Source organism: Equus caballus, chromosome 3, assembly GCF_041296265.1.
Source record: "Equus caballus isolate H_3958 breed thoroughbred chromosome 3, TB-T2T, whole genome shotgun sequence".
Taxonomy (NCBI): Eukaryota; Metazoa; Chordata; class Mammalia; order Perissodactyla; family Equidae; genus Equus; species Equus caballus.
The window spans coordinates 22,091,636-22,118,837 of record NC_091686.1 but is presented as its reverse complement, the minus strand read 5'-3'; the positions used below and the strand labels follow the sequence as shown (position 1 = coordinate 22,118,837).

The following is a 27,202-nucleotide window of genomic DNA, read 5'->3' as shown; positions in this document are numbered from 1 at the left end:
AATTTAAAAAGACTTACTCGCAGTCCACTCTCTGACTTAATATCCATGATAGTCAAAACCGTTTCATAAAGAATAGCATTTCCTACATTTTTACTAGTCTCTGTATTAGTGGCAACCTGAAAAGACACAGAGGGCAGTACATAAGCGATAAAATAATGCTTCCAAACAGTATCCAGAGGTAACAAGAGATGTTTTGTGACTGATTATAGCCACCAATGAGGAAATACAAATGAAAATTGCTCCATATAATCACAGTCATTCTACCGCCTGCTAAACCACAATGAATATTCAAAATAATGCAAGTCTGGTCTACTCACCTGTGCTAATATATCATTCATAGCTTCACTTGAGTCATCATCATTTCGTCCTAAAATTCTTAATAACCGCAAAATTCGTACCTAATGTGCAAAATATGAGAAATGTCAACAAATTAAATCTGGCACAAAGGAACTTTGCTTGGTATGAAATTCAAATAACTTAAACGAAGTCTTAGATGCCACTAGAAATGGTCAAAATTCAAACAGAAGAATTTTAAACATTATCTTTAGAGAAGTTATATATGTTTCTACATGTTAATGAAGTTATTAGACAACCCATACTTTGCCACTCCATAGCTAAAGGATACTGCCAGCTGTGGAGATATATTATATTGATAAGTCTCTATGTAGTACATAATTTTGACTATTACGACTAATTTTACTCTATTAATCTAATAAAATACAGAATTGTATTACTATTCATTCATGTAATTAGTTTAATCAATTAACTACCAAATTTCTATCAGACACCAACTTAACAAGAAAGAAATGATCTATTTCAAAGGTATTAAATTCATATATCATTTATTTGAAACTTTCTTTCAACCTCACCTGCAAAAAGGGGTCACTGATACCAGAAACATCATGTTCTGGTGAATATCCGGACATGATGAGGTTCTTTAGAATACGAACTAATTGGGGCACAAGCTGCAGGGAAGACAGATGCGTCAAAAAAACAGTGAACATCAAAGAATTTCTCATAAATAGGCAGGTAATTGGCTTAGAAAAAGAGTGCAAGGGTCTGAGTCCAAGTAAATTCTATTGATACAACATACTGTTGATGTTAGATAAATATAACTTACAAGTGTTTAGGCCAAAAACTCAAGAAGGAATATGTATTATATCTGAATTAAAAACAAATTATACTTTTTTACTCCAGAGTTATATATGCAAAGATATAACAAATAACAGTAGGTCAGAAAGCCTATGGGAACCAAATAAAACAGATTCTGCCTATGGGACATACTGCATATGTACTTTTACACAACTTGACAGGCCTAGGTGGCACAAACATGTTCAGTTTTTATCCATTCAAACATTTGGATGTAAAACATTATCATATCAAAAATACTGGTGGATCTTATTAAAATTTTGGTTTTAAAACATACTATCTCAGAGAAAAAAATTTCTTAAGATAGGGCTAGTTATGTCCTTTTCCAACAAAGAACAGGGAATGCAAAAGCCTCTAACATTGACCAAGTGGAAAAGACAAGAAAAATTATTATCTTTCACCTTAAGAAGATACCAAGGCCATGAATAATTTCCTTTCCTTTTTCTTAACTCATGACACAATTTTCGGTAAAATTTAATTTTGGCACTACATTATACAAACTGATTTGTTGCATGTTTTCTTGTCTTATCTTACTTATGAAACTGTATATTCCTTATGGTCAGAATTCCCTTCTTATCTTTCCCCTACTTTGTCCATTAGTGTCACAACACATAGTAGAGGCAATTTTACTGCCAAGCTGAACTTAAAGATGCTTTAAATATTATCATTCATTTCATTTCGTTGATCAGTCACTTAATATTAAAACCCTACTCCAAAATGTTTGCCATAATAGGAAATTTTCCAGTCTCCAACTAAAAACTCAACGTAGTTATATAAACAACTCTAAACACATAAAATTAAGAAGTGTCCAAAGTGAACTGAATCACACCTCTTTTGGAAGTAATCAGAACGGCCCCAATTTTGCTACAACTCAATCATTTTTTTCTCATTGTATTCAGACACTGTCATCTCCCTATTCCCCAACTCTAAAAGGAGGTTGAGATTGAAATAAAAGCCAAGCTATGCCCAAGGTATGTACTCAAGACATTCACAACACTAAGGGCACTTCTAAATACACGAGAACATAGTCTTTGTGAATTTAAATAAGTTTGGCCATAACACTTCAGAATTAAGTGATTCATAAGTTACATAAACAAAAATCTAATCTGAACAATTCAAGATTAAAACAAATCTAAGCCATAGAGACATGTAAATTCTAAACAGAATCCTCATTAAACCTGTCAGCTGTGGGTCGATTTATATTAGAGGTATGAATAATATAATTTTACAAAGTTCTTTAAAATATAATAAAACCAGGATCATCTAGTTACCAAGCTCTGCACAAAAAGCGGCTCACCTTGCAAACCTCCCAATGGCCTACTTTTTTGTACTATATATATGCCTAATGATTTTTTTAATCTAGTTTATTTCTTGGAGAAGTCCTTTTTCCTTGGGCTACTAAATTTAGAAACTGTTTTATTCACCGCCAAAAGACCAGCACATCACATAAGATCACCCTGGGACGAAAAGCACAAACGTCTAAGTGTTCAGCATAGAAATTCTTGGAACCCAGTTTTATTTTTCAGACAAAAATGCAAATTACTAAAACTGATGACAAGACAAACAAAATAAGATGACAAACGGAAAGGGTGCAGCCATGAAAATCAGTTGATGCCCACCCACTCTACCTCAAAATCCTTTTAATATTCTAAAACTTCTGGTAAGATTAAGCGCAGATAAGAGGGAAATAAAAGCTCTAGTCTGAACTGAAAGCTCAGAAGAACACATGGAGCTTTTTAAAGTATGAGGTTACTCACATATGACTTTAAAACATCTACTTCAAAAAGAAGCAGTGTTTTGTGTCAAGGCTCCAAAGTGACCTGGAATTGCTATCACCAAAGCCACTGGGAAACTGCTCAAAGTTTCTCAAGTGAAGGAAGATAAAGGAAAGGCAGAGAAGGAGGCTTACAATTCAGGAAAGGCTGCAACTGAAATCCAAGGCTGACTCTGGAGTAAGGAGTTTAAGAGACAAGACAAAAACTGGACTAGGGAGTTAGCCAAAAGTGCTAGAACAAATAACAGTATTAAGCACAGCTTCAGCATTAGTATATTTTTAAAAGCCACATTTGTGGATGGATACACAAAAGCTACTAAGGACCTAACATCAGCATGCACCATCTAAAAGAGGGTTAATTCTTACCTTTTCATTCTAACATACAGCAGGATTCCAAACAGACAACAGGAACAAAACATATAAAGCAAGCATTAGGGACAGATACGGGTCTCATACTATTTTACAATAATTTAATCAAGACATGAACATCTAAGGGGGGAAAAAAAACCCAAAAAGAACTGCTATTAGAACCTCATTAGATCTAAAGTACAAAGTAAGCCCCGTTTATGGAGTGAACTGCCCTCTATAAAAGGAATTAAATGTACATAACTACCCAAAGAACAGTCTTTCTCTGAGTTCTCCTTACTATTTCCTTCTAAAAGTAAGTGGAAAAAACAAAAATTTCCACTTTAGAATGCTATAAGAAAGAGAGGGAGGGAGGGACTTAAGATAGCTAGAGACTTCCTTCACAGGAGTCAACAGCCTAAAACGAACAGTGGGGGACCCTGTGTTACGTAAAAGTAATGGCAAACTTCAGTTTGGAGTTCTCACCTTAAAAAAAATGGAAATTAAAAGAAATTACCTGCCTTAAAAAAAAAAACATATACACAAACACAATTCCTGTTTGTAATTTGACCTCAGGTTACATTTCCTGACTTCAATGTGAAAACAGTAGATAAATCACATGAGAGATTACTGTCTGCCAACAATGAGAGAAGACTTCTATTATGAAAGGGAAAACACTGTACTATTGCCAGCTCTTATAAGCCTGAATCTGGCTTCCAGCCCTACTACACAGCAGGGCTGGTTAAGTCCTTTATTCAGCTCCATAGCTTCCTTTCAAAAGAAAATTCATAAGTGAGAAAAACATGTACTTTTCAGGAAAATTATTTTTCAATCAAGAAAGGCTTAGGCATACAGAATGGCACGCACCTTTCTGAAATGTGCAAGCATGTCTGGGCTTCGCTCACACATTTCTGTGAGGAGGACTACAGACGTGTGAAGGACACCTGAAAGAAAAGAGCAAATGAAAACTAAAATTGAGGCTATATTATTCAACCTCATAGAACAGGGCTTTGAGTTCTGAAGGTCAATTCCAAAAGGATAGTTGCCACTTTTGCTTTTTAATCTCCCAAAGAATCTAAGCATTGAGGTGAATACAAAGAAGGTATTTAACAGATGCTTGCTGATTTAATAACTGGTCAAGTCAGTCAAATCAGAAGATTTTAAATTATGTGACCAAAATAATTGCTAAAAAATTACAACCAATACATATGTCTCTCCATCTGAGAAGATCCATTAAAACATGCTCACAGTCAGTATAAGATAGGTATCATCTGCTCCACACTTTATCAATAAGCTCTTAGCTGCGTTCTGATAGATAATTTGAGAAGCAAAAATCTTAACAGGATTTTAAATTTCCAGATAAAATGTATGAAAACTCCAAGGTAACTGTGGATGACAAAGTGAATTTGCTTGTTCCAGAGTAAAAAGAATCTCACAATAGTTTTCACTAAATAATAAATAAGTGCCCTAACATTCATTTGTTCAACAAGTATATTTTGAGCCTTCTAGACACAGGACTGAATTAATCAAATTAAATATATCTTACCATTTTTTCTTCTCTTAGCATTTAGGACACATGAATTTTCTTTACTCAAAACTTGTTTCACTGACTTCAAAATAAGAATAAAATGTTTGGGAAAGACTAGCCACATTCCATTGAATTTCTCTCAAAGTGTTATATAAATATACCTGAGTTCCCAGTACAAATTCCTGTTACAAGTAACCTAAAAAAATGTTCATAAATCTTACACTCTTACCAGAAGGCAATAAAGAAATAATTTTTCTTCTATTATAAAATAGTCAAGAAATCAAAAGGTTTTATACATGAAAATCAAGGCTAGGATCATTTGTACATTGCACTGAATTTTTGTAACTTAATAGAGTACTTTTAATACAGTAAAAGAGGACTAGAGATGAAAAACAAGTTCATTATTAAGGAATCAATCTCTAATCAGAAAACTAGGATATGAGAGTAGAAGACAGATGAGCCCTTTTCTGGAAAAGCATCTAAGTACCACAGAAAGCCAAGTCCACTGCACTGAGACAGAGGCCAACGCTGCCTAAGCCTGTCTCCTTCCCTTGCTCCCTCAGTACTTCATCAGTGCATCCAAATCACATTACCATGGTTCTTTTCATTCAATAAATTTTTTGTTGCTGGTAAAAACATCTCCATAAGTTCAGGAACCTTCCTGATGACATGAACAGCACATAGTGCTGCCTATAAAAAAAATAAAAAGGACAAAAGATTTATTTCAATTAAGTCAAGGCTTATAAAACAGTCTTATAAAAACACAAAAAACATTATCAACCAGTTGATCTACTAGAAAAATAAGGAAGAATGAAGTTAGATATCAGATTTATTATTTATTAACTGGTTAGGGCTTTCCAATTTATACTATTAATCGCATTAATGAGAACCTCTAGCTCACCTGTCCCTTTGTTCACATATTGCTAAATATGTGGACAAAAACTTTTTAGACTAGACCATGGTTAACATGACTTTATCAAACAAATTAAATATAACTCATGTGGAGTTTTGGCAAAGTAAAAAATAAAGACTTCCATCTGTGATAATCATTCTTCTAAGATGATCAAAAAGTTTTATAAAAACATCATGCAATTCAAAGATGTATACTGCAGATGCTTAAACCTGCTGTTACTTTTAATAATACCTATACCTTCCTCAATTCACTCTCTGAGGACATCAAGAGAATCATTTGTAAGCTACGTAGCTAGTCTCTACTAAAGAAAAGATGGTCTCAGCTTGTTCACTGGAAAGAAAGGTACATTCAAAGATTGATTTTTGTTACTCCCCTGCAAAGTAAGCATAACTACTATTTGTTGGAGTTGAATACCATCAAAGTTTAGATACATTAATAAGAAAAGATTTCAGCTAATTCTTCCCATGTTCTATTTGGAGAAAAAATGACTTTTCTCTTAATCTGCACGAATGTTTTATTTAATTAAATAATATACCTTCTGAACAAGAGCAGCTTTCATATCCTTTAAGAGAAAGGACTGGCTTTGGGTTGCAGCTATCATTAAAGTATATGATCCTGGAAAAGAGCGTGGCCCTTTCAATGTCTCTGTCTCACACCATTAACACAGAGGGACAGAGACCATTAATATAGAGGCACCATAAATGCTAACCAGAGGATAGCATGTGCTCACTTCTTGGAATTCTAAATTTTATACCTTTTGTTTAAGAAGGCTTTAGGGTTCAAGGACATAAAATAAAATGTTTATAGCAATAAATAAAAGCAGATAGAGAATAAGATCATTGTCTTCCATTACTATTCCATTTAGACACACCAATTTTAGAAAGTGTGTTCTAGATCATTCTCTAATAATTATGTAGGTCCCAATGGAACTGCACTTCCAGAGATTCAAAGGCCCTAATACAAAGGCATGGGCACTAATAATTAGGATAAAAGTAAAATTTGTAAAGATCTGTTAATTATTACTTTGTCTTAATACTGTCTAGAATCAGGTAATTTAGGAAGTAATTAGGTATGCCATCTAGGATATCGAGTAACATGTGTTTATAAATCATTGCCTTGAAAAAAGATGAATAAAGAGAAGAATTAAAGTGTTCACAATGACTTATCAATTGGAGAGTTAATTCAAAAACAGCTCTCTAAAATTAGTACAAAAAATAGATTTTGATTTATAAACACTTGACTCATATACAATCATTTAAAATACATTTACTGCACAAAGAAAGATATGTTATATTATCATCAGAGCTTTCAACAATGAATAATTTGCCTTCTCATCTGCATGATACTCCCTAATCCAAAGACAGACATTTGGTTTCATTAAAAGTTACCTTTTTTCTTAAGTAAGAGTTGGAGGTTTTCAGGAGTTTCTCTACCTCTCCTGCAAGATCTCTGCACATCTCTGAGGAGCCCATGCAGCCGAGGGTACAAAGTGCTAGACCCTGCACATACTGCGTGCTGTGGTTAAGATCACTGCAAAAGAAAAGAAGGTGAAAATGAACACGCTCTGCCTGGTGCTCCCCATGAAGAAGCTTCACAATCTAATGAGGTGCTCAGAACGATTCACGATTTCTCCAATAAGAAAAATAATAGGATTATTTGTTGCAAAAAAAGTTTATTCTAACTTTATTACATATTATCAATACAGTAAACTGACAGTCCCTCCTAATAGGCTTACAACCCAATGTTTCCAGATACCAAAGCAACAGAAATTGGACAACACGTTATCTGTTGGACAATAAAGACAACCCACTTTAGAAAACTCAACAAACCATTGAAACTAAAAACTAGTAATGATAGCAATATGAAGCATAATTGTATCTTTAAAAGATTTTTATTTTCTAAGATTGGCACCTGAGCTAACAACTGTTGCCAATCTTTTTTTTCCCCTGCTTTTTCCCCCCAAATCCCCCCAGTACATAGCTGTATATTTTAGTTGTGGGTTCTTCTAGTTGTGGCATGTGGGAGGCCGCCTCAGCGTGGCCTGATGAGTGGTGCCACGTCCATGCCCAGGATCCAAACCAGCAAAACCCTGGGCCGCCAAAGCAGAGCATGCGAACTTAACCACTTGGCCACGGGGCCAGCCCCCTAAAAGATCTGTAATATGCTCTACTAACTACAAAAAAAGAGGAAGATATACATTAACCAAAATCTTTTTTTAAAAACATCAGAAAACACAATCTCTACTGCTAGAGCACTTAAGACAAATTAAACATCACAACAGAAACACTCTGAAACCTTTGATCTTATGGCACAGTATTAACCTTCATGTTACGTTAATTTTTACACTTTTACTTATTCAAAAGAAGGGAAAAAATACTAACTAAAAAAATTAGCTATTTAAAATACCTTCAACTAAGTTAGATATTTACAGAGAGGCTCACTATCTGGTGATCCAGATACACAAAATCCTATTTCTAACAGGCATTGATTATTGTACAAAATTATTTCCAAACCAGCCAGGAAGTACACCTTCAGCAAAAGGTGAAATGTTAAAAGCTTGAACCAGTAAACTCATCCATATATTATAGTCAAATTTTACACTCAGAAGCTGAAGTATTATAAGTTACGCTACTTCTACCAGCTTTAAACGCATTTTAGTATCCTTTAGTGCAGCGGTTCTCAAAGTGTGGTTAACAGATCTCTAGAAGTCCCCAAGACTGTTTCAGAGAGTCCATGAGATCCAAACTATTTTCACAATACTAATTCGTTATTTGTCAACCATACTAATATTTGCACTGATGGTGCAAAAGCAATGGTGGGAAAAAACTACTGGTACATTAGCAAAAATTAGGGCAGTGGCACCAAAGCGTACTAGTAGTCATTGTATTCACTATCACACGCTCACAGAGGAAGAAAGTTAGTATCATTTAAGACTGCCCATGAAAAAGCAGTAAAAATGATTAGTTTTATTAAATATTGATTCTTGAGAGCACATTTTTAAATATTCTGTATGATGAAATGATGAAACAGGAAGTATGCATAAAGTACTTCGCTGCATACTGAAGTGGCAATCTCAAAGAAAAGCACTTGTGCATTTGTTTCAATTGTAAGCTAAACTATGAACTAGCTGCTTTTAAAATGGACATCATTTTTATTCAAAAAATAACTGATGGACAACTATAGTTCATAAGATTTGGGTATCTGAAAGACATTTTCTGGAAAAGGTCCCCAGTAAACCTATCACTTTCAAGAGCAACAACTGATGATATTTGCTGCCAATGATAAAACTCAAGCTTTGAAGCGAAAATTAGAATTTTGGAAACTTGTATTGCTACCATGAATTTAACAGTCTACCAATAATTTAACTCAGTGAACCATTTCTTTCCAAATGCCTTAGGCATGGTGTTACAAAATCATGCAAGAATAAAAGATTCATTTAAAGTGTCAAGACAGACCAATGGGTTTTAATTTAACAAAGTACCCAACTTCACTGATAGAGTTGCAGGTTCCACATCATAACTAATCCTTAAGAAACTACCACTTGTGGAGTTTTGATATAGTATCAAAGAAGAATTTCTATAGCTATTTGAAAGGCTATTAAAGTCCTCTTCCTTTTCTAACTTCATTATCTGTGAAAGGCTGGATCTTCTTCATGAACTTCAATCAAAATATAATACAAGAAATTGAATGCAAAAGCAAATATGAGCATCTAGCTGTCTTCCATGAAGCCAAATATTAAAGAGATTTACAAAAATGTAAAATAAGACCATTCTCCTCACTAAATTGTTTTTGTTTTAGAAAATAGTTTATTTTTTACAAAAACTGTTATTCATGTTAACAAGTAAAGGTCATTATTGGTAATTTTAATAAACTAACAAGTGGTTTTAGTCGTCCCTGAAGAACAAAGACAGGAAAAGAAGGTAAATTGTAAATTAACCAAGTTTGCTACTTTTCAGCAATTTGAATATTTAAGATAAAAATTACTGGTAAAATGAAGCTTGAGTATCAACTATGGCTTTACCATTTAGTCTCTCAGTTCCCAAGAATATTTAGTTGTTTTTCATTCATTTTTCAATGATTAAGAATATCTGCATGTTAATTAAAATTATACTATCACCTTACGCCCGTCAGAATGGCTAAAATAACCAAGTCAAAAAATAACAAATGTTGGAGAGGTTATGGAGAAAAAGGAACCCCCATACACTGCTGGTGGGAATGCAAACTGGTGCAGCCACTATGGAAAACAGTATGGAGATTTCTCAAAAAATTAAAAATAGAAATATCATATGACTCAACCATCTACTACTGGGTATCTATCCAAAGAACTTGAAAGCAGCAATTCAAAGAAACTCATGCATCCCTATGTTCACTCCAGCATTATTCACAATAGCCAACACATGGAAGCAACGTAAGTGCCCACTGACTGATAACTGGATAAAGAAGATACGGTGTGTATATATATATACAATGGAATACTACTCAGCCATAAAAAAGGATAAAATTGCCCCATTCACAACAACATGGATGGACCTTGAGGGTATTATGTTAAGCGAAATACGCCAGATAGAGAAAGACAAACTCTGTATGATTCTACTCATATGTGGAAGATAAACATATGGACAAAGAGAACAGATTAGTGGTTACCAGGGGAAACGGGGGGTGGGGGTGGGCACAAAGGGTAAAGTGGTGCACCTACAACATGAGTGACAAATAATAATGTACAACTGAAATTTCACAAGGTTGTAAACTATCATAACCTCAATTTAAAAAAAAATAATTTGCATGTTGCTAGCTCTTAAAAATATCATATCCAATTTTTAAAGATTTAATCCCAAATTTTTTAATATCTTAAGAGTTTTTCTAGGCCAGTGAAGGAGGCAAACATTCATTATGCTGGTACACTATGACCAATAATACAAAAAAAAGCAAAAAGTTCATGCAAAAAAACTCCCCATTTATTAACATATTTAAAAATAAAACAAAACTGAATGATCCAAAGTCTTTTAACCAAGCTTAAACTGAAGATCAATTTCCAATTAGCAAAAAAGTAGCTCTCTCTCAAATACACTTGGGGCTTGACTCATTAAAATTAAACACAAAGAGTACTTCTTTGCCTATGTGCCTCATTCTTCAACTTTTATCAACCTATAAACCTATACTTGAGTTTGATATTAACTCTCTAATATGAACTTGCTGCTAGGCAGAACTGCCAAATTATCAGCACGTGATCGAGGGCTTGAGTAAAAAGGGCAACAGAGCATGCAAGAACAGAAATTAAAGAAACTCTCAGAGGCCTGTCCAGAGGAAACGTATAAGAGTCATGCTGAACATCAACAATGTAACTTCCGTGACACCAAGGATTTCTGCCCATTTTTTTCATTCTCCATCACCAGAGCTACAACAGCTCCTGGCATGCAACAAGTTCACAATAAATATTTGTTGAATAAATGAATCAACTAGATTTTCATTATTCATATTTATTTCAAGGCCAAAAAAACAAGATTCACTCAAAATTAAATTCACAGACTCAATGTATTTACACGTTACATGCTATATTTACAACCAAACCATAACTTTCTTTTGAAATTTTCCATTATCCATTGAGAAATTTTAAAATAGAGAAGTATTTACCACAGGTAAGTATAAGAGTTCAATGTCTACAAATTTATTACCTGTATCTTCCTGCTTCTACTTTCTGTCAAACATACAAATACTGAAAATGAAGAAGCAATCTAAAAAAGGATATTAAACTGATAGACAAACCAAAATCAAACTGAAACAAATCAAAACGTACCTTTAACCAACAAGGCCATGAAAACTTCCATAACTTTCTACCAGAAATTTATTATAAGAGAGATACTGGGAAGACCTGCTAAGTCCCTGCTCAAGCCTTCTAATTTCTCCATATAGCAAGCATGCCTTGGTTTGTAAGTTAATCAAAAATGACTGGACTAGTAAATCAGTTAAGCAGCCATCAAAGATAAAAAAGACTTACACACAAAAATTCACAGGGCTAAGTTTAATTCCATGCAACTGAAATCTTGGATTAGCTCGCTGGCAAGCAGGATCTCTCTTATTACCCTTAAGTGATATTTACTCAGAATATACCCTGGCAATTCTTTAATAAATGTAAAGTTTCGTTACTCGTGGTATTCAAAGTCCCAGAAATATAAGATAAGAAAGCTCAGATTTACCAATGCTTTTTCTATTCTCTAAGGCCCAAATGCTTATTTCATTGCTAAATTGTCTCCCTATGCCTGAAGATGTACAGCAGTACCATCATTAAATTATCTCCTACAAAAGTTTCAATCCTCTGCTTAGCCTCTTTACATATAAGCTACAGAACCAAAAGCAATTCACATGTATTCTAGACAGTAAATATAAAATCAGGGAACATAAGTTCTTGATATCACAAAAAATACCTAAAAGAGCAAAGTAGTTATTAGAAGGAAGGTAAGACTTACTTCTTGATACAGTTGGTCATGAGAAGATGGACATCTTGTCTTTCGTCTAACAGCAGCATTGCCCCTAAATAGCCAATGCGTTTGTCTGTGAATTTCTGAGAGGCGATAAGCTTGAGGCACTCCAACTGAAAATAAAAAAAAAGGAAAAAGGGGGAAAAAAAGAAATTAAGAAATTGCTACCAAAATCTAGAAAAGCAATGTCTTTAATTCAAGAGTCAATGGGTGACTAAAGTAAACAGATCTAACCGTATCATCAAACTACCTAGCTAAAAGGCAAAGATTTAAGATCTTTGGATATCATGATAATAATAGTCAAGTTCTGGAATAGATCATCTTGTCAAGGTCCTATGAAATCTGTCATCCAAGTCTGTGAAGTTTAACTTAGTTCTACAGATCCACACAAACTAGTAAAGTACTATAATAAGATATTAATAACCCTAACTCCTAACTTAATCCCTAGGTTATACTAAATATTAAATAACAAATATATTAAGTGAGCACCTAACTCATGTATGTATTTAAGGTCTGGTTCCTATTTTGAATATCAAAAAATTCAATACCTAGAAATACACCCAAGTGCCAAACACTATGCTAAACATCAGGAATGCACAATTGTAGAAGAGAGACTGACTAACTTTAGTATAATGTGGAAAGTGCTATATTTCGGGCTTGAATCAAGTAGTATGGAAGAGGTGAGGGTTTAAGAACCAAACATAGAAGGAAAAAAAAAAGCCAGAGGAAAACTCAGTAGTGGAATTAACCTAAAATGTTTTATGTGATTTTTCTTTACATAATTGTTAAGAAACCTAAGACCTTAAGAATCATTGCAGTTAAATAATTTGTCTCTCTACTTAGCCTTTTTTTGAACATCACAATCACTCTGATATACTTTATCATTCCATCTCAACAAACATGGAAAAGGCCAAACATGTCCTCCAGAGCAGTGGTTTTCAAAAGGTGTACACAAGTTAGACTCTCTAGAAGGGTTTTTCAAACCATACTCCCATTTAGAATCATTGCATCCCAAGGAAAGGGGTTCAAATGCAGACCTGTGGACACAGGAATCTAAGATCAGGTCAGATTACTTTCCATAAAAATTTGTTTAGTAAGTTCAAAAGTGAAATTGAGGAAAGTAAAAGAATTTACAAATAAAATTGTTTCAGCTATTTAAAAACTGCTCTCTTAGGACAGCTTGGTGGCATAGCGGTTAAGTTCCCGTGCTATGCTTCAGGGGCCAGGGGGTCACTGGTTCAGATCCCGGGCACAGACCTACGCACCGCTTATCAAACCACGCTGTGGCAGGCATCCCACATATAAAGTAGATGGGCATGGATGTTAGCTCAGCACCAATCTTCCTCAGCAAAATGAGGAGGATTGGCGGCAGATGTTAACTCAGGGCTAATCTTCCTCAAAAAGAAAAAAATTGCTTTCTCAATGTACCTGCATTAAAAACACCCAAAGGTAGTGAAATAACTATATTATCATGAGCAAGTCAAACATGCCTCCAAGGGAGAGTAATCAGGATCCTAAAGGAAAACTGAAATGCCTTCGGAGACTGACAAAGATCATGTAACATCTCTCCCCTTCCCACTATACAATCAATTTAAATCTAAAAAAGTTCTGAAATACAAGATGATGCAAGTCATTTTTCCAAGGTCAGCAGAAAAATTATTGCTAAGGTGAATGAGAAAACCAAGAGCCAAAATGTTATTTTAAAAATCTTACTGTTTTAAACTGAAGGTTTTTAAATCTTCCCATTTAATAATTCTACAAATATCTTAGCAGTGAAAGAAAACGTTCCAGGAACCAAGAATCACTGAATTTTCATCATCCTTATTGAATCACGCTTCTGGCAAACACCAGGCATTATACAAATAAATTACCCAAAAACGTTTTATTAAGATGAACTAATGAGAAGGACATATTCTTAGGCATTAATATTACTTGTTATTTTTTAGGACCAAGTTTTATGATAGTCACATTACAAGTCATCAGTGACCAGTGAGTACAATTTATTGCTTTTTAAAACTCACCTAAAAACTAAGCAGCAAAAAGAAAAACTAAACTTTAAAGGGTCAAACACTAAACTAATTCTTTTTAATATTCCCCATTTGTACAGTGACTCTGCTTCAAAAATAAGCATTTTATTTTTGAAGGTGACAAATTTGAGGGGTAAATATAAGATTATATGACTGGAAAGGGCATCTGAAATACATCCTTCAACGAAGGATTAACTCTCATCACATTTCACGCTTAGGTGTGGTGGCCAGCAATAGTGCTGAGAAGGTACCATGTTTCACCTTTCAGAATGTTATCAAAGTTTTCAAACATTAAAAAAGAAAAAGGATAGAGGGGAGTACAATAGGGTGTGGGTAAATGTGAAGGGAGGGCATCCATTTTTGAGCAGCAATAGCTAAAACACAACTCAACACTTGGATGAATTACAGAACAAAAGAAAAATAGTAATTAATTAAATGCATCCACCCCTTAGGTAACAACCTCAAATCCATCCTGTACTACTCCTCCTCACTTAAAGCTACCTGAAAATGCTATCTGAAACATTTGTAATCCACAAATCTAGCATATGCTTTAAGACCATGGTAAACAGTCCAGCTTTTAGATTCACACCACTACAGAGAACAAAAAACTTTTGCTTTTACTCCAAACTCTGTGAGCAAAGGCAAAAGACAAATGACAAACTTGGAAAAAAATATTTGCAATTCATTTCAGATATGAAATCCTATATAACAGGATCCTACAAATTGATTTCTGAAAAGACCAACAAGCCAATATAAAAATGGACAAAGAAAACGGACAGTTCAAAGAAAACAAAAGTAATTCAGACATACGGAGTTCAATCTCCTCATAAAACAAATGCAAATCCAACTAGCTAAATTTACTAAAAAAATCATTGAACTGTACACTTGAAAAGAGTGAATTATATGATATACAAAATATGCCTCAATGAAGTTATTAGAAAAGAAAAAGAAATGCAAATCAAAACTATACTGAGATACTACTTTTTAATCCAATAGCAAAGATAAAAAAATGGTTTAACAGTGTGAGGACATCAGTGATGGAAGTATAAACAAGCTGTAGCAAGAAAGACCTTGCCTTGCTAAATTACAAATACACATACCTCTTGACTCAACAATCTATTTGTAGGAACTTATACCACATTTATATTCACACATGCAAAATAATGGATATTATTCAACTATAGTATTATTTTAAACAGTAAGACTGGAAATAATGTCCATTAATAAGGCATTAGTTTAATAAATTATGATTCACACATATAACGAAATACTGTGCTGGACAGACTACTATGAGCATGTCAAAAAAGCTAAAAAAAAAAGGAAGCTCTTTATATATTGATATGGTCTAACCTTCAAGATAGATTAATAAATGGACAGTACAAACAGCATGTTATATATTTTAAAGGGGAGGGAGTGAGAATATATATTTCCATTGCCTAGTGATGTATAAAATACCTCTAGAAAGATAGCCAAGAAACTGATACCCCTAGCTACCTACAAGCAGAGAAGCTAAGTGACTAGAAGAGGACAGAGAACAGTTTTTTCATCATATATCCTTTTGTATCTTTTAGATTTTGCATCAATGAATTGTCATTATCTATTCCAAAGATAAATAATATTGGACTAGGAGAAAAAATCAAAAACTGTAGGATAATGGGAACTTATACCTTAATTTGCGGTTAGACAACTTACTGAAAAGGAAAAAATAATTTAGGAAAACCATTTGTTCCCCCTCCAAAGTTGAACACCATGTATTCCAAAAAATAAAAAAAACTGAGTCTTCGAATTTTATGAAAAAGACTTTGAAAATTTAAGGCCAGGATCTTATGAAAATCTAACTCAGTAGATGGAAACAATCAGCCTTTTTTTAGATAACTTCATAATGAACAATTACTGTGCTATTCTATTATACCTGTGATGCTGTAGGAACTTAAGAAATATGTTCATTCCTTATCTCTAATCCCCACAATGGTTGTGCTTTTTTCCGCTGACAGTTATTTCATATTCTTCACCTACTATCAATTTCTCGCTTGTCAACAACACTCTTAACATACTTGCTTTTCCATAGCAACCTTCTCTGTCTCCCCCAATCTTCCATCTGAAAGGGCTGATTGTGGTAAATCTTTGCCACTCACTGATTTTTTATATTTACTTTCCAACTGTTTTGAGACACGTGGTTTTGATTTTTTTTTTTTTTTTTTAAGGATTGGCACCTGGGCTAACAACTGTTGCCAATCTTTTTTTTTTTTTCTGCTTTATTTCCCAAACCCCCCTGGTACATAGTTGTACATCTTAGTTGCAGTTGTGGGATGTGGGACGCCACCTCAACGTGGCCTGATGAGCGGTGCCATGTCCGCGCCCAGGATCCGAACCCTGGGCCGCCGCAGCAGAGCGCATGAACTTAACCACTCAGCCACGGAGCCGGCCCCACGTGGTTTTGCTTTAATTTAGTAAACTCCTGCTGAGTACAAACCAGTGTGCTAGACATTCTCACTGATATAATTAGAAGGGCACATAAAACAAAACCAACATTTGGATATATATCACAAAGTATGTTATATATACTGTGACAGTTATGCACAAGCTACTGTGAAAACAAGTTAGGAAGGGCACCCAATTCAGATCAGAAACACTAAGAAAACATCAGAGCAAGGTTCCTATCTCTTCACATAATACATAGTGGAATAGAAAGAAACCATGCCTCTCCAACCCTACTTCTAGCTAAGAGACCTAAGCAAGTTATTTCAACACCCTGGGCCTCAGTTTCCTCATGGCTAAAGTAACTGAGCCACATCATGGAAGACCATTAACAGTTGTCCTCTACTCTCTGCTTTCAGGGCAAACAGTAATTCTCTCCAGCTGATCCTTCAAGTGGCCTAAAGAATTCTCAGCAGCAGCATTCCAAGAAGCCACAAGTAACAAGCCTAAGAGACTGAAGTTATCAGCCCCCTTTGGAAAAAATACAGTCAGTGGCTTAAGAAGTGGTTCCCAAATCTGACTGCTCAAAATCATCTGGGAGATTTTTGAAAAATATAGGTCACCCCCAGGATATTCTGATGGAGTATATTTTAGGTAGAGCTTGACAATTAAATTTTATAAACTTTTTCTAGATGACAATTGTTCCAATTTTCTTTGAATTTCAAAGTAATTTTAAAAAGAGAACTTTATTAGGTTTCTGGCTCGTTACACTATTCTGAAGCAAGTACAACTAGTCTTTTTTCAACATTTAATCTGGTTGCCCTTCAGAAAAAAGCTGCACCCATTTTGTTAGCTTGTAGAACAATTTCCCACAAGGTGAAATGCACACATACATTTACTTTTAAATTTAACATTTGAGCTTTATGATGTGAACAATCACCTTGATGAAAAGATGCAATTAAAATTTTGTAAACATGAATGGATCTGCAACTGATTGGTTAGGTCTTTTTAAAAGTTACCTTTATTTCATTTTAATATTCCGAAATAACTTTCTAATTTATACACACACAGTCACACATTTTTGAACAACAAGCTTGTAACTGCTTTATCAGTATGTAGCCTAGCAACATAAAATCTATACAGACCAGAGCCTGTTTTTTCATTCTTCTGGCATAGGGAAAAAAACAACCCACAAAACACTAACATTCCTACTGCATCCCATTTTTTTCTCTTGAGAAAATTTATTATGAAATATTTCATTCAAAAACACACAAAAGGTCACATAACACTTATTGACCCACCAACCAGCTTTATCAAATCTTAACATTTTACCCCATTTATTTTATTTAAAATTTTTTAATATTACAAACTCAACTGAAGCCTTCTCCATACTCTGCCTCAATACCAGGAGTAACCAAAACTTAAAACCACTGTTCATCACTGCCATGCCCTATGTCCTTACTACACACGTAGAAACCATTGCTTTTGAATGTTTTAAACTTTATATACGTATCATACCATATTCCTGCTCTTTCACTCAACATCTTTTGAGTATTACTCATTTCCAGACAAGAAGCCTCTAAATCAGTCACATTCATTGCTCTATAGTACCCCACTTGTGAATATATCACAACTTACCTACTCTTTTTGTGAGCACAATTGTTTCCAACGTTTTCCTCTTAGAAACAATGCTGCATTGAACACTCTTATAAATGTCTCTTTTTGAACGAACAGGGAGCCTTGATCAGATTCAGGTTTTTCAGTTTTCGTTTTGATTTAGCAAATATACTTCAAAGGCGGTGATATCAACTTTCATCAAGAGGCTTATAATTATTTCTGGTGATTGTCTCTCTTTTGTGACATTAGCAGCACTGATGATCATCAGGGGCTGCAAAATGGTAATAGTGTAATTTTTTCATTCCTTCTTAATTTCTTAGCTAGGCTATCCCCCTAAGGAGTAACTTCTGTATGTACACCATTGGGTTATGAATAGTTCCTTCAGAAAGAACTTACCAACAATTCCTTCAGAAGGAACTGCTGGTAAGGAAATGCAGAATAATTGTTTATTTCTTTCCTTTTATTTACTAGTTCTCAAAATAATGAGTCTGTTTCCTGGTATCCTTCAAAGATAACCAATGGAGTTTTTAAAATTTCTAAAAATTATTATGAACTCACCAATAGAAACTCAGTATGTTTCAATTACAATTATTATTCTTATTAATGCTCATATTTTCTCATTTTGAGGCATGACAGCCTCTTTGGTGGCTACTAAATCCTTTTAACATTACCTCTGTAGTCTTTCTTGCTTTCTGGCACAGAAAGACAGTACAAGCTTATTTTGTACATTTCCCGCCCCAGATTTGGGACGAGCCATTTTTCCAATGGTCCCTGGCCCTATCAGAGTAAACTGGTATTTGAAGACCACAATCTGGGCTGAAGGGTGCTCAAGGTAAGGATGCCTACTATCGCTGCTTCTTTTCAATATTGTACCACACATACAATGTAGTAAGGAAATAAGAAAAAAGAAAATATTTAAGAATGGAAAAGGAAGGAAACTGCCGTTATCTGCAGACAATAGTATTGACAACACAGAAACAACGAAGTCTACAGAGACTTTTAGAACCGAGTTCAATAATGTTGCTAGGGAGACAAATATATAAAAATCAATTATATTTCTATATAGCTACAAAATAATTATTAAAATTTTTTAAGAATGCTATTTGCAATAGGAACAAGAGCTCCAAGGAGCCCTATGAATAAATTTCACCAAAGATGTGTAAGACCTTATGGACAACATTGTAAAACTAGAGAACCTAAGGAAGTGGGGTGCTATACTATACTGAGGGAAGGGAAGACTATTGGAGCCAGGTAATTGGGTACAGCAGGCCAGGTTGGAATTGGGAAAAAAACAAGAGAATGCATGCCCAGCCTGGAGGTGGTCACTAGCCTATTACTGCCATGTGAAAATGTGAATCCAGTGTTGTCAAATTCTTTGATTTTCTAAGAGAAATTAGAAATGCAGATTTCTACGAGATGTTCCTTGGTTTTTATATGTTAGCAGCAAATTAAAAACAATTTTAAGGGGCTGGCCCCGTGGCCGAGTGGTTAAGTTCGCACGCTCCGCTGCAGGCGGCCCAGTGTTTCGTTGGTTCGAATCCTGGGCGCAGACATGGCACTGCTCATCAAACCACGCTAAGGCAGCGTCCCACATGCCACAACTAGAAGGACCCACAACAAAGAATATACAACTATGTACTGGGGGGCTTTGGGGAGAAAAAGGAAAAAAAATAAAATCTTTAAAAAAAGAAAAAACAATTTTAAATATTTGCAAGAAAAAAACACATCTGTGAAAGAAGGTGGCCCCCAAGCCACCATTTTCTACTCCTGCAATCTACCCACTTCTTTAGATACTCCACTTTATTTCTGGGCTGTGTTTAAGCCAGACATGTGAAAGGTTACAACCCTATAGGAAATCTATCACTGCTTTTGTTTTAACAACATTGAGGATACTTGTCTCTTACATTACTAACAGACTCCTGCACAAAAGACCCACATAAAAACATCTCTTTCAAAATTCTGTGCTTTTTCAAGAATTTTTGTTTGCTGTCCTTGAGGAAATGGTATAGTCGGTAATATTTGAGGGTTTGTTATGCACCAAACATGAACGTTTAACATTTATTAATTTACTTAATCTTCATAATAACCCTACAAAGTAGCATTAGGATTGTCCTCATTTTACAGACAAGTAAGGTTAAGGATCTTGCTCAAAACCACACAGATAGTAAAGTAACAAAGCCAGAATTCACATGCAGGCAGTCTGGTTCCTGCAGTTGTGCTCTTAAATTCTGGTAATTACACCCACATAACTGAATGTTTTTTTTCTTGTCTTAGCTGTCTCACTAACCACAACAACACTGGCCTTGTGTTCTGAATTCTTCCTTCTCCCAGCTCTTACTTTCTACTATTCTTTTTCTCTTTTAAATAGATGCTGGTAACATAAGCCATTTCAAATCCTTTGTGCAAGGCAAGGCTAAAGTAATTAAATAAAATAGTTAATAAATTTAATGCAAATAGCTATTTATAGATTTAAACTAAACCCAAAGAATGAATAGGTTTTGAAGTGATACAAGGTTGAGTTCTAATCCTCTCCCTAATATTTACTAGCTGTGTGAATTTAAACAAGTCACTTAGACTCTGAATTTCAGTTTCTTCATCTGTAACTTGAGGATATTACCACCTCATGGGTTTTACTGTAAAATTTACATAAGACTTTTTCAATGTGGCTACTAGAAATTTTTAAATCACACATCTGGCTCATATTTTATTTCTATTGGACAGCATCATGCTAGATACTGCAATAAAAAGTAAAAAGAAACAGGTGAAATTAGTTTTAATAATATATTTTATTTAACCCAATATATCTAAAATATAATCATTTCAACATATAATCAACATAAGAATTATTAGCTATTTTACATCTTTCTTTTGCACTAAGGCTTCTAAACACAGTATGTATTTTACACTTACAGCACATAATTTGTACACTACATATCCATCAGAAATATTTGAACTGTATTTAGATTTCATAAAATTTACAATTGATAGATTCATATACCCAAGTTGTCTAAAACACACTCAAGAGTTTCCCAATAACTGCATCAAGTACTCCCCAAAACTTTATTTTCCTTTAATATTCCCCTCAGTTGAACTAGCCACATTTCAAGAGACCAATGGCTACACAGCTAAGGCTATCATAATGAACAGCACAGGTCTAACAAATAAAATGCAATTAAAGAGTGGCCAGTTTTTACACATAATTAAATGAAAAAGGCACTGTGATTCATACAGGCAGATGAGAGAATTAGATATTAACTTTTTTACGGGTACATTACAAAGGGAACTCCAATACGCAGGGTACCAAATTACTGATATGGACAGGGCCATGACTGATTGAAATAGAGGAAACAGAAAAAGGGACTTAGAATTATGATTTCCCATTCCCACTCATAAAAATATTTTTTGTACCAAGATTTTAGTACAATTTCCTTGAGTATTAACACTTCCACCTAAGAATTAAATATTTTATCAAATAGTTGCCAAACACCCAAAAAAATGCCACCTAGACAGACCTGGAAAGTATATTTTATTTAAAAATGTTATAGAAATGAAATCTTAGAAATATATAGAGAGCTCTTTTACAAAATTAAAAATCACCAAAGTCTTAAATCTATCCTATGATTTTAAATTCAAGAGTTTGTCCTTAAAGAACCTCCTTGGGAGTATGTCAAACTACTGTTTCCATGATGTTAACAGTTACCTCTGAGTGGAGAGTTTAAGAGTCTTCTCCCCACCTGACTACCCCTTATAGCCCAACACATCAGACTTCTGTAAATCTAACCTACTGTGTCTACCTAAAATCAACCAATGAGAATATAAGAACACCTATTTGGTTTTTACTAAGTATGTTATGCACTGCATCAGTAACCACCTGGATCAATTTTGATGTGGTAAAAGCATATAACACGTGTATACATAGGAGACAGCTGTTGTTTTTGCCTACCTAGTATCTGATCTCTTTTCCTCTGATATTATTAACACTTCAATTTTCCTTTGGGGAATTAACGCTCTCCCACTCTCAGTCATGTATTTTAGAGAGGCTGATCTCATTCCCAATCCCAAGATGACCATAAAACTAATAACCCAAGTTAGTCTGGTAAGATTCAATTTCATTAATTTTTTGTTTTAACTCAGGGGTGGGGGAATCTCCTTCCACTGAAGTTACTGAGCTGAACAGAAGACATACTGGTGGCCACCTTTCCTGATAAATTAAATATATCCAACATTAACAATAGTTATCTTTGAATAAAGGAAATATGAGTGGGTATTTTCCTCATACTACCTAGTGTTGTACATTGCTTCTTTTAATTTTGCAGTCTTTTCCATAAAGACTATTCAGCATATAATACAATTCTTAAATTAAATGAAATAAAATTAACAGCATTAATAAGAATTTAAAAACAACCCACTATCCTCTTCTCTGCAACTCAATCCCCCTCATCATGTATAAATGTGGAAAGAAGAAAGTACTTAACACCAAGCATATCATGCTCAAAGCCCAAAGTGGCTATATCAAATAATACACATTTGTGTGTGGGAGAGAATCAGGAGGCAGCGGCACAGTGGTTGTAGCAATCAAGGAATGAGGTAATTAGGACAAAATCCTTAAATGCCATCACTTGGCAACCACCTAACTGCTTTTACTTAAAAACATCTGTTCTGAATGTTCATCCTTATAATATCGTGCACAGAGAAAATAATTAAGGAAACATTTAGCAAACGTTTTCTTACTTATAATCCAGGCCCTGTGACAGAAGAACCACAATCTACTGGCTAATCTTTAAGTTAGGCAGCTGCCACCATCAAAACATACTCTAATCCACATAAAGAGAGATTCCCAATAGAAAGGACAATTGATGGCAATAGCATGCTTTTCCAGGTCTGCAGCCTTCTCTCTCAATTCTACCCTCAGTTCCACAATGATCAGACTACAAGGCTATCAAAAGTATCCTGTTCTCCCTGACAGTCTTTGAGCTACTGTTATTCAAATAAGAGTACCCTTGCTAGATGTGGTCTCAGCCCAGCCTACCTGTCCAAAGTGAGCAGGGTAGCCCAGCATGTGCATATATAGTAATTTTGCCACATTCCGACACCGGTATGTATTGTCTTCTTCTCTAAAAGATGATCGGATTGCAGCACATTCTTTCTGGATCATTTCTCGTTCTTCGGCTTGGGTTCGGGCTGTCCGGATGGTCCGGATCAGCTCCCGCAATCTGATAGGGGCTGGCATCCTCTGGATATGGAAAGACATTAAATAAAGATGTTCACATTTTTTACTACCAAAATCATTTACACAACTTCCCACATAAATTTCCAATTTTTAAGAATTCAAAACTTGCTAAATAAACCCAATGATACAAAGCTTCAGCAAAGCTATTACGTACAAACTCCTCAAAACTCAGTAAATTTCTGGAAAGAATATAAACAAAAATGTTAAACATCAAATTAAGCAAAATAAGACATAGAATACACCAATATGTAAAGTCCATCACTAACATCAAAATACGTTAGGAACTAACTCAACCTCAATCTTTACTCACTCCTTAAAGTAATAAACAAAGGCCTATGCCTAACCTTCTCTAGAGAAGATAAATATTTTCTTTTCAGTTGTTAAACTCAACATAACTCAACAAAGTATCAAACGAATATTGAATATGATCACAATCAAAGCTCAATTCAACAAAATGAGAGACTAGGAGAGAAGCCCAATCGTCAGATTTAAACACTTTTCCAAGAAACAGTAATCATCTCAGTACACCGGGTACTCTTTGAAAAAGGGATGAGGGAAAAAATAAATCAATCTTAGAGGATAAGACTGTTAGTGTCATAGTCTCATGAATATTTTTTAAAAGTGAAAAAAATAATGGACCTATAACAGCCAAAACGATTATGAAAAAAAAGAACAAAGTTGGAGAATTTGCACTACCTAATTTCAGGAAATACTACAAAGCTACAGTAATCAGAACAGTGTGAAACAGAATTTAAGGATAAACTTAGAGAGTAATACAGCAAAATAGAAAAGTTTAGGACTAGATCCACACAAATACACTCAACTGACTGTCAACAAGGGGCCAAGGTTATTCAATAGGAGAAAGGGTCGTTTTTTGACAAATGGTGCTGGCAAAACTGGATATTTATATGGGGGGAAAAATATAACCTAGAACCCTAACCTCAAACAATATACAAGAAAAAAAAATTAACTCAAAATGGGTCATAGACCTAAATATATAAGCTAAAACTAAAAATCATCCATGAGAAAACAGAGGAAGAAATCTTTGGGAACTTAAGCAGAGATTTCATACAAAACAAGCACAAAACATGTAAGAAAAAATTAATAAATTGGACTTTTAAAAATGTTAAACTTTTGCTCTCCAAAAGATGCCATTATGAAAATAAAGCAAGCCATAGAAAGAGAAAAAAGACAATTCCTATCTTGCAATGGAATTGTATTGGGAATATATAAATAACTTTATAACTCAATAATAAGACAATCATTTAAAAATGGGTAAAAGATCTGAATAGACATTACTCAAAAGAAGATATATGAATGGCCACAAGCACATGAAGAGATGCTTAAAGTCACTAGTCAGGAGGGAAACGCAAATTAAAACTATAATGAGATACCACTCCACATCATTAGAATGCCTAAAATTAAAAAGACTGGGATACCAAGTGCTGACAATGATATAGAACAAATGAACTTTCATAGACTGCTCGTGGGAATGCAAAATGGTTCAACTACCTTGGAAAATAGTTAAATATACACTTAGCATATGATTCAACAAATCCACTCAGTCTTTAGCCAAGTATTTACCCAAGAAAAATGAAAATATATGTTCTCACCAAGACTCATACACAAATATTCACAGAAGCTTCATTTACAATTGCCCAAAACTGGAAACAACCCAAATGTTCATAAACAATGAATGATAATGGTATACCCATACAAAGGAACACTTCTCAGAATAAAACAGAAGCAATACACAACATAGAAGAGTCTAAAAAAATATTCTGCTGAGCAAAAGAAGCAGGCATAGGAGAGTACATATTGTATGATTTCACTTATATGCAACTCTAGGGAAGACAAGTCTAATCCATAGTGATGGCAAAGAGATCAACAACTGCCTGAGGTTGAGGGTAGGGACTGGGGGCTGACTAAGATGCAAAGAAACCTTCTGGGGTGACAGAAATGTTTGTGATGAGTATATACACTTCTCAAAATTCATTGAGCTGTACATTTAAAACAGGTGCATTTTATTGTATGTATATTATACCTCAATAATGTTAAGAAAAATGACGATAAAATTAGATAAAGATATCACTACAATCATCTTCAATAACATATTGGCTGCAGAATCCTTAAAACAATGATTCTCAATGATGATCTAATCCAGCATACCAGGAGGATATCCCATTCCCCTCAGCTCACTTTGCCATCAACCCTCAAGGTAGGGATAGCGCATTAGGAATTTAGAAAAGTTCCCTAGGTATTAATATCCTCCTTCATATTGGCCCTCCTAGGAAGACTGTGTCCTCTACACTATATAAAGCTACCTGCATAACTTTGTTTTATTACTTTTTAATAGAAATACTTGAGGGTCTAGTGTTTGAAGTTTACAAAGCACTTTTACATTCATTATCTTCATTATCTCATTTGTTCCTTAGAGGATTCTGAATTAAGGGCAGAGATCATTATCCCCACTTTGCCTATGAAGAAACTTGGTCTCAGAGTAACTATACAACTTGCTTAAGATCACAAAAGTAAAGGTGACAGGTGGCACCTGAACCAGGTCTTAGAACTCCAAGGCTAGAGTTCTTCCCAATACTTAAAAAATGAATATCATATTTTACAAATGAAATTTTATTATAATTAGGATTTGTTTTAAAATACTCCAGGGGAAAAAATATACTGAGAAAGAAGAGAGGAAGGGGAAAAAACATGAAACAAAGTGGGCAAAATGTTGATCACTGCTGACAGTATATGATGAGTACATGAAGGTACATTATATTATTCTCCATTTTCACGTATATCAGAAATTTTTCATAATCAAAAGCTTTTTAAAAGTCAAAAAGCATCAATAAACAAGGTATTTAAATCATTAAACATTTTCATAATAAAAAAACAAATACTTAAATTAGAGATCTATCTAAGGAACTATTTCTTTCACAATAACCATAAGTACCACACACTTTAGGGTAAAATAATATTAGGAGTAAGCAAAACCAATATACTATATAAAATATCAACATAGTGGAATATAACTAAGAAAAGCATAAAGATATTACAGCTCTCAGAGGTTAAGAACTAAACATAAAATCAGTTTTTGACTGTCCAAAGCCCAGCAATTGTACTTTCAAAAAGAATCCTCATCACCATTAACTCTAACTTGGTGTGCGGGGAACAAGAGAAGTCTATGGCAACTAAAATCACTCAAGATCAATTGGTAATACTGTACTAGAAAATAACTTTTCTCTATGAAGACTTCAATGATTCTACAAAGTAAACAAAGACTATTAGAAAAAGCCTAAATCTCATCCCAAAATTTGTAGTTCAACAGGGAAAATCACAAAAGTTTACGCCAGTTGAGAGAAAAACAAGTTACCTGGAGCAATTTCTCAGCTATCAGCCACAAAATCACAGAAATATATGTCACTAGGTTTTATGCAGCAAATTGAGGATCCAGAGTGTTAACTACCCTGTACAAGTTTACAGAATTAGTTACTAGCCTGACTCATGTCTCCTGATTCCCCCATTCAGCACTCTTCCTCCTATACTAGGCTGCCTCTAGCTTAGAGAAAAGCAGCAAGTTTTTTCTTTAAGCTGTGAGAACTTAATTTCTTTATATATCAGAAAAAAAAATCTTAATAGGCATGGATGAACAATAAAAGTTAATTCACACAGTAAAGAATTCAGCATATTTCAGAATACATTCTAAGATCAAAACTAAACAAAAA

At 34.4% G+C, this 27,202-nt stretch overlaps 1 protein-coding gene across 2 annotated transcripts in view; it reads right to left on the bottom strand.

The window, feature by feature from the left end:
• The window catches only part of AP1G1 (adaptor related protein complex 1 subunit gamma 1), a 71,426-nt gene that overhangs the window by 27,399 nt on the left and 16,825 nt on the right, over positions 1 to 27,202 (bottom strand). For both annotated transcript variants that reach the window (XM_070263098.1, XM_070263099.1), the window contains exons 2-9: positions 23,277 to 23,480; positions 12,174 to 12,298; positions 7,098 to 7,239; positions 5,390 to 5,486; positions 4,136 to 4,212; positions 870 to 965; positions 318 to 398; positions 18 to 116 (exon numbers count right to left, since the gene is read on the bottom strand). In XM_070263098.1, the coding sequence (XP_070119199.1) occupies positions 18 to 116; positions 318 to 398; positions 870 to 965; positions 4,136 to 4,212; positions 5,390 to 5,486; positions 7,098 to 7,239; positions 12,174 to 12,298; positions 23,277 to 23,477 (918 nt within the window). In that variant the 5' untranslated portion in view covers positions 23,478 to 23,480. The remainder of the gene's footprint in view (positions 1 to 17; positions 117 to 317; positions 399 to 869; positions 966 to 4,135; positions 4,213 to 5,389; positions 5,487 to 7,097; positions 7,240 to 12,173; positions 12,299 to 23,276; positions 23,481 to 27,202) is intronic.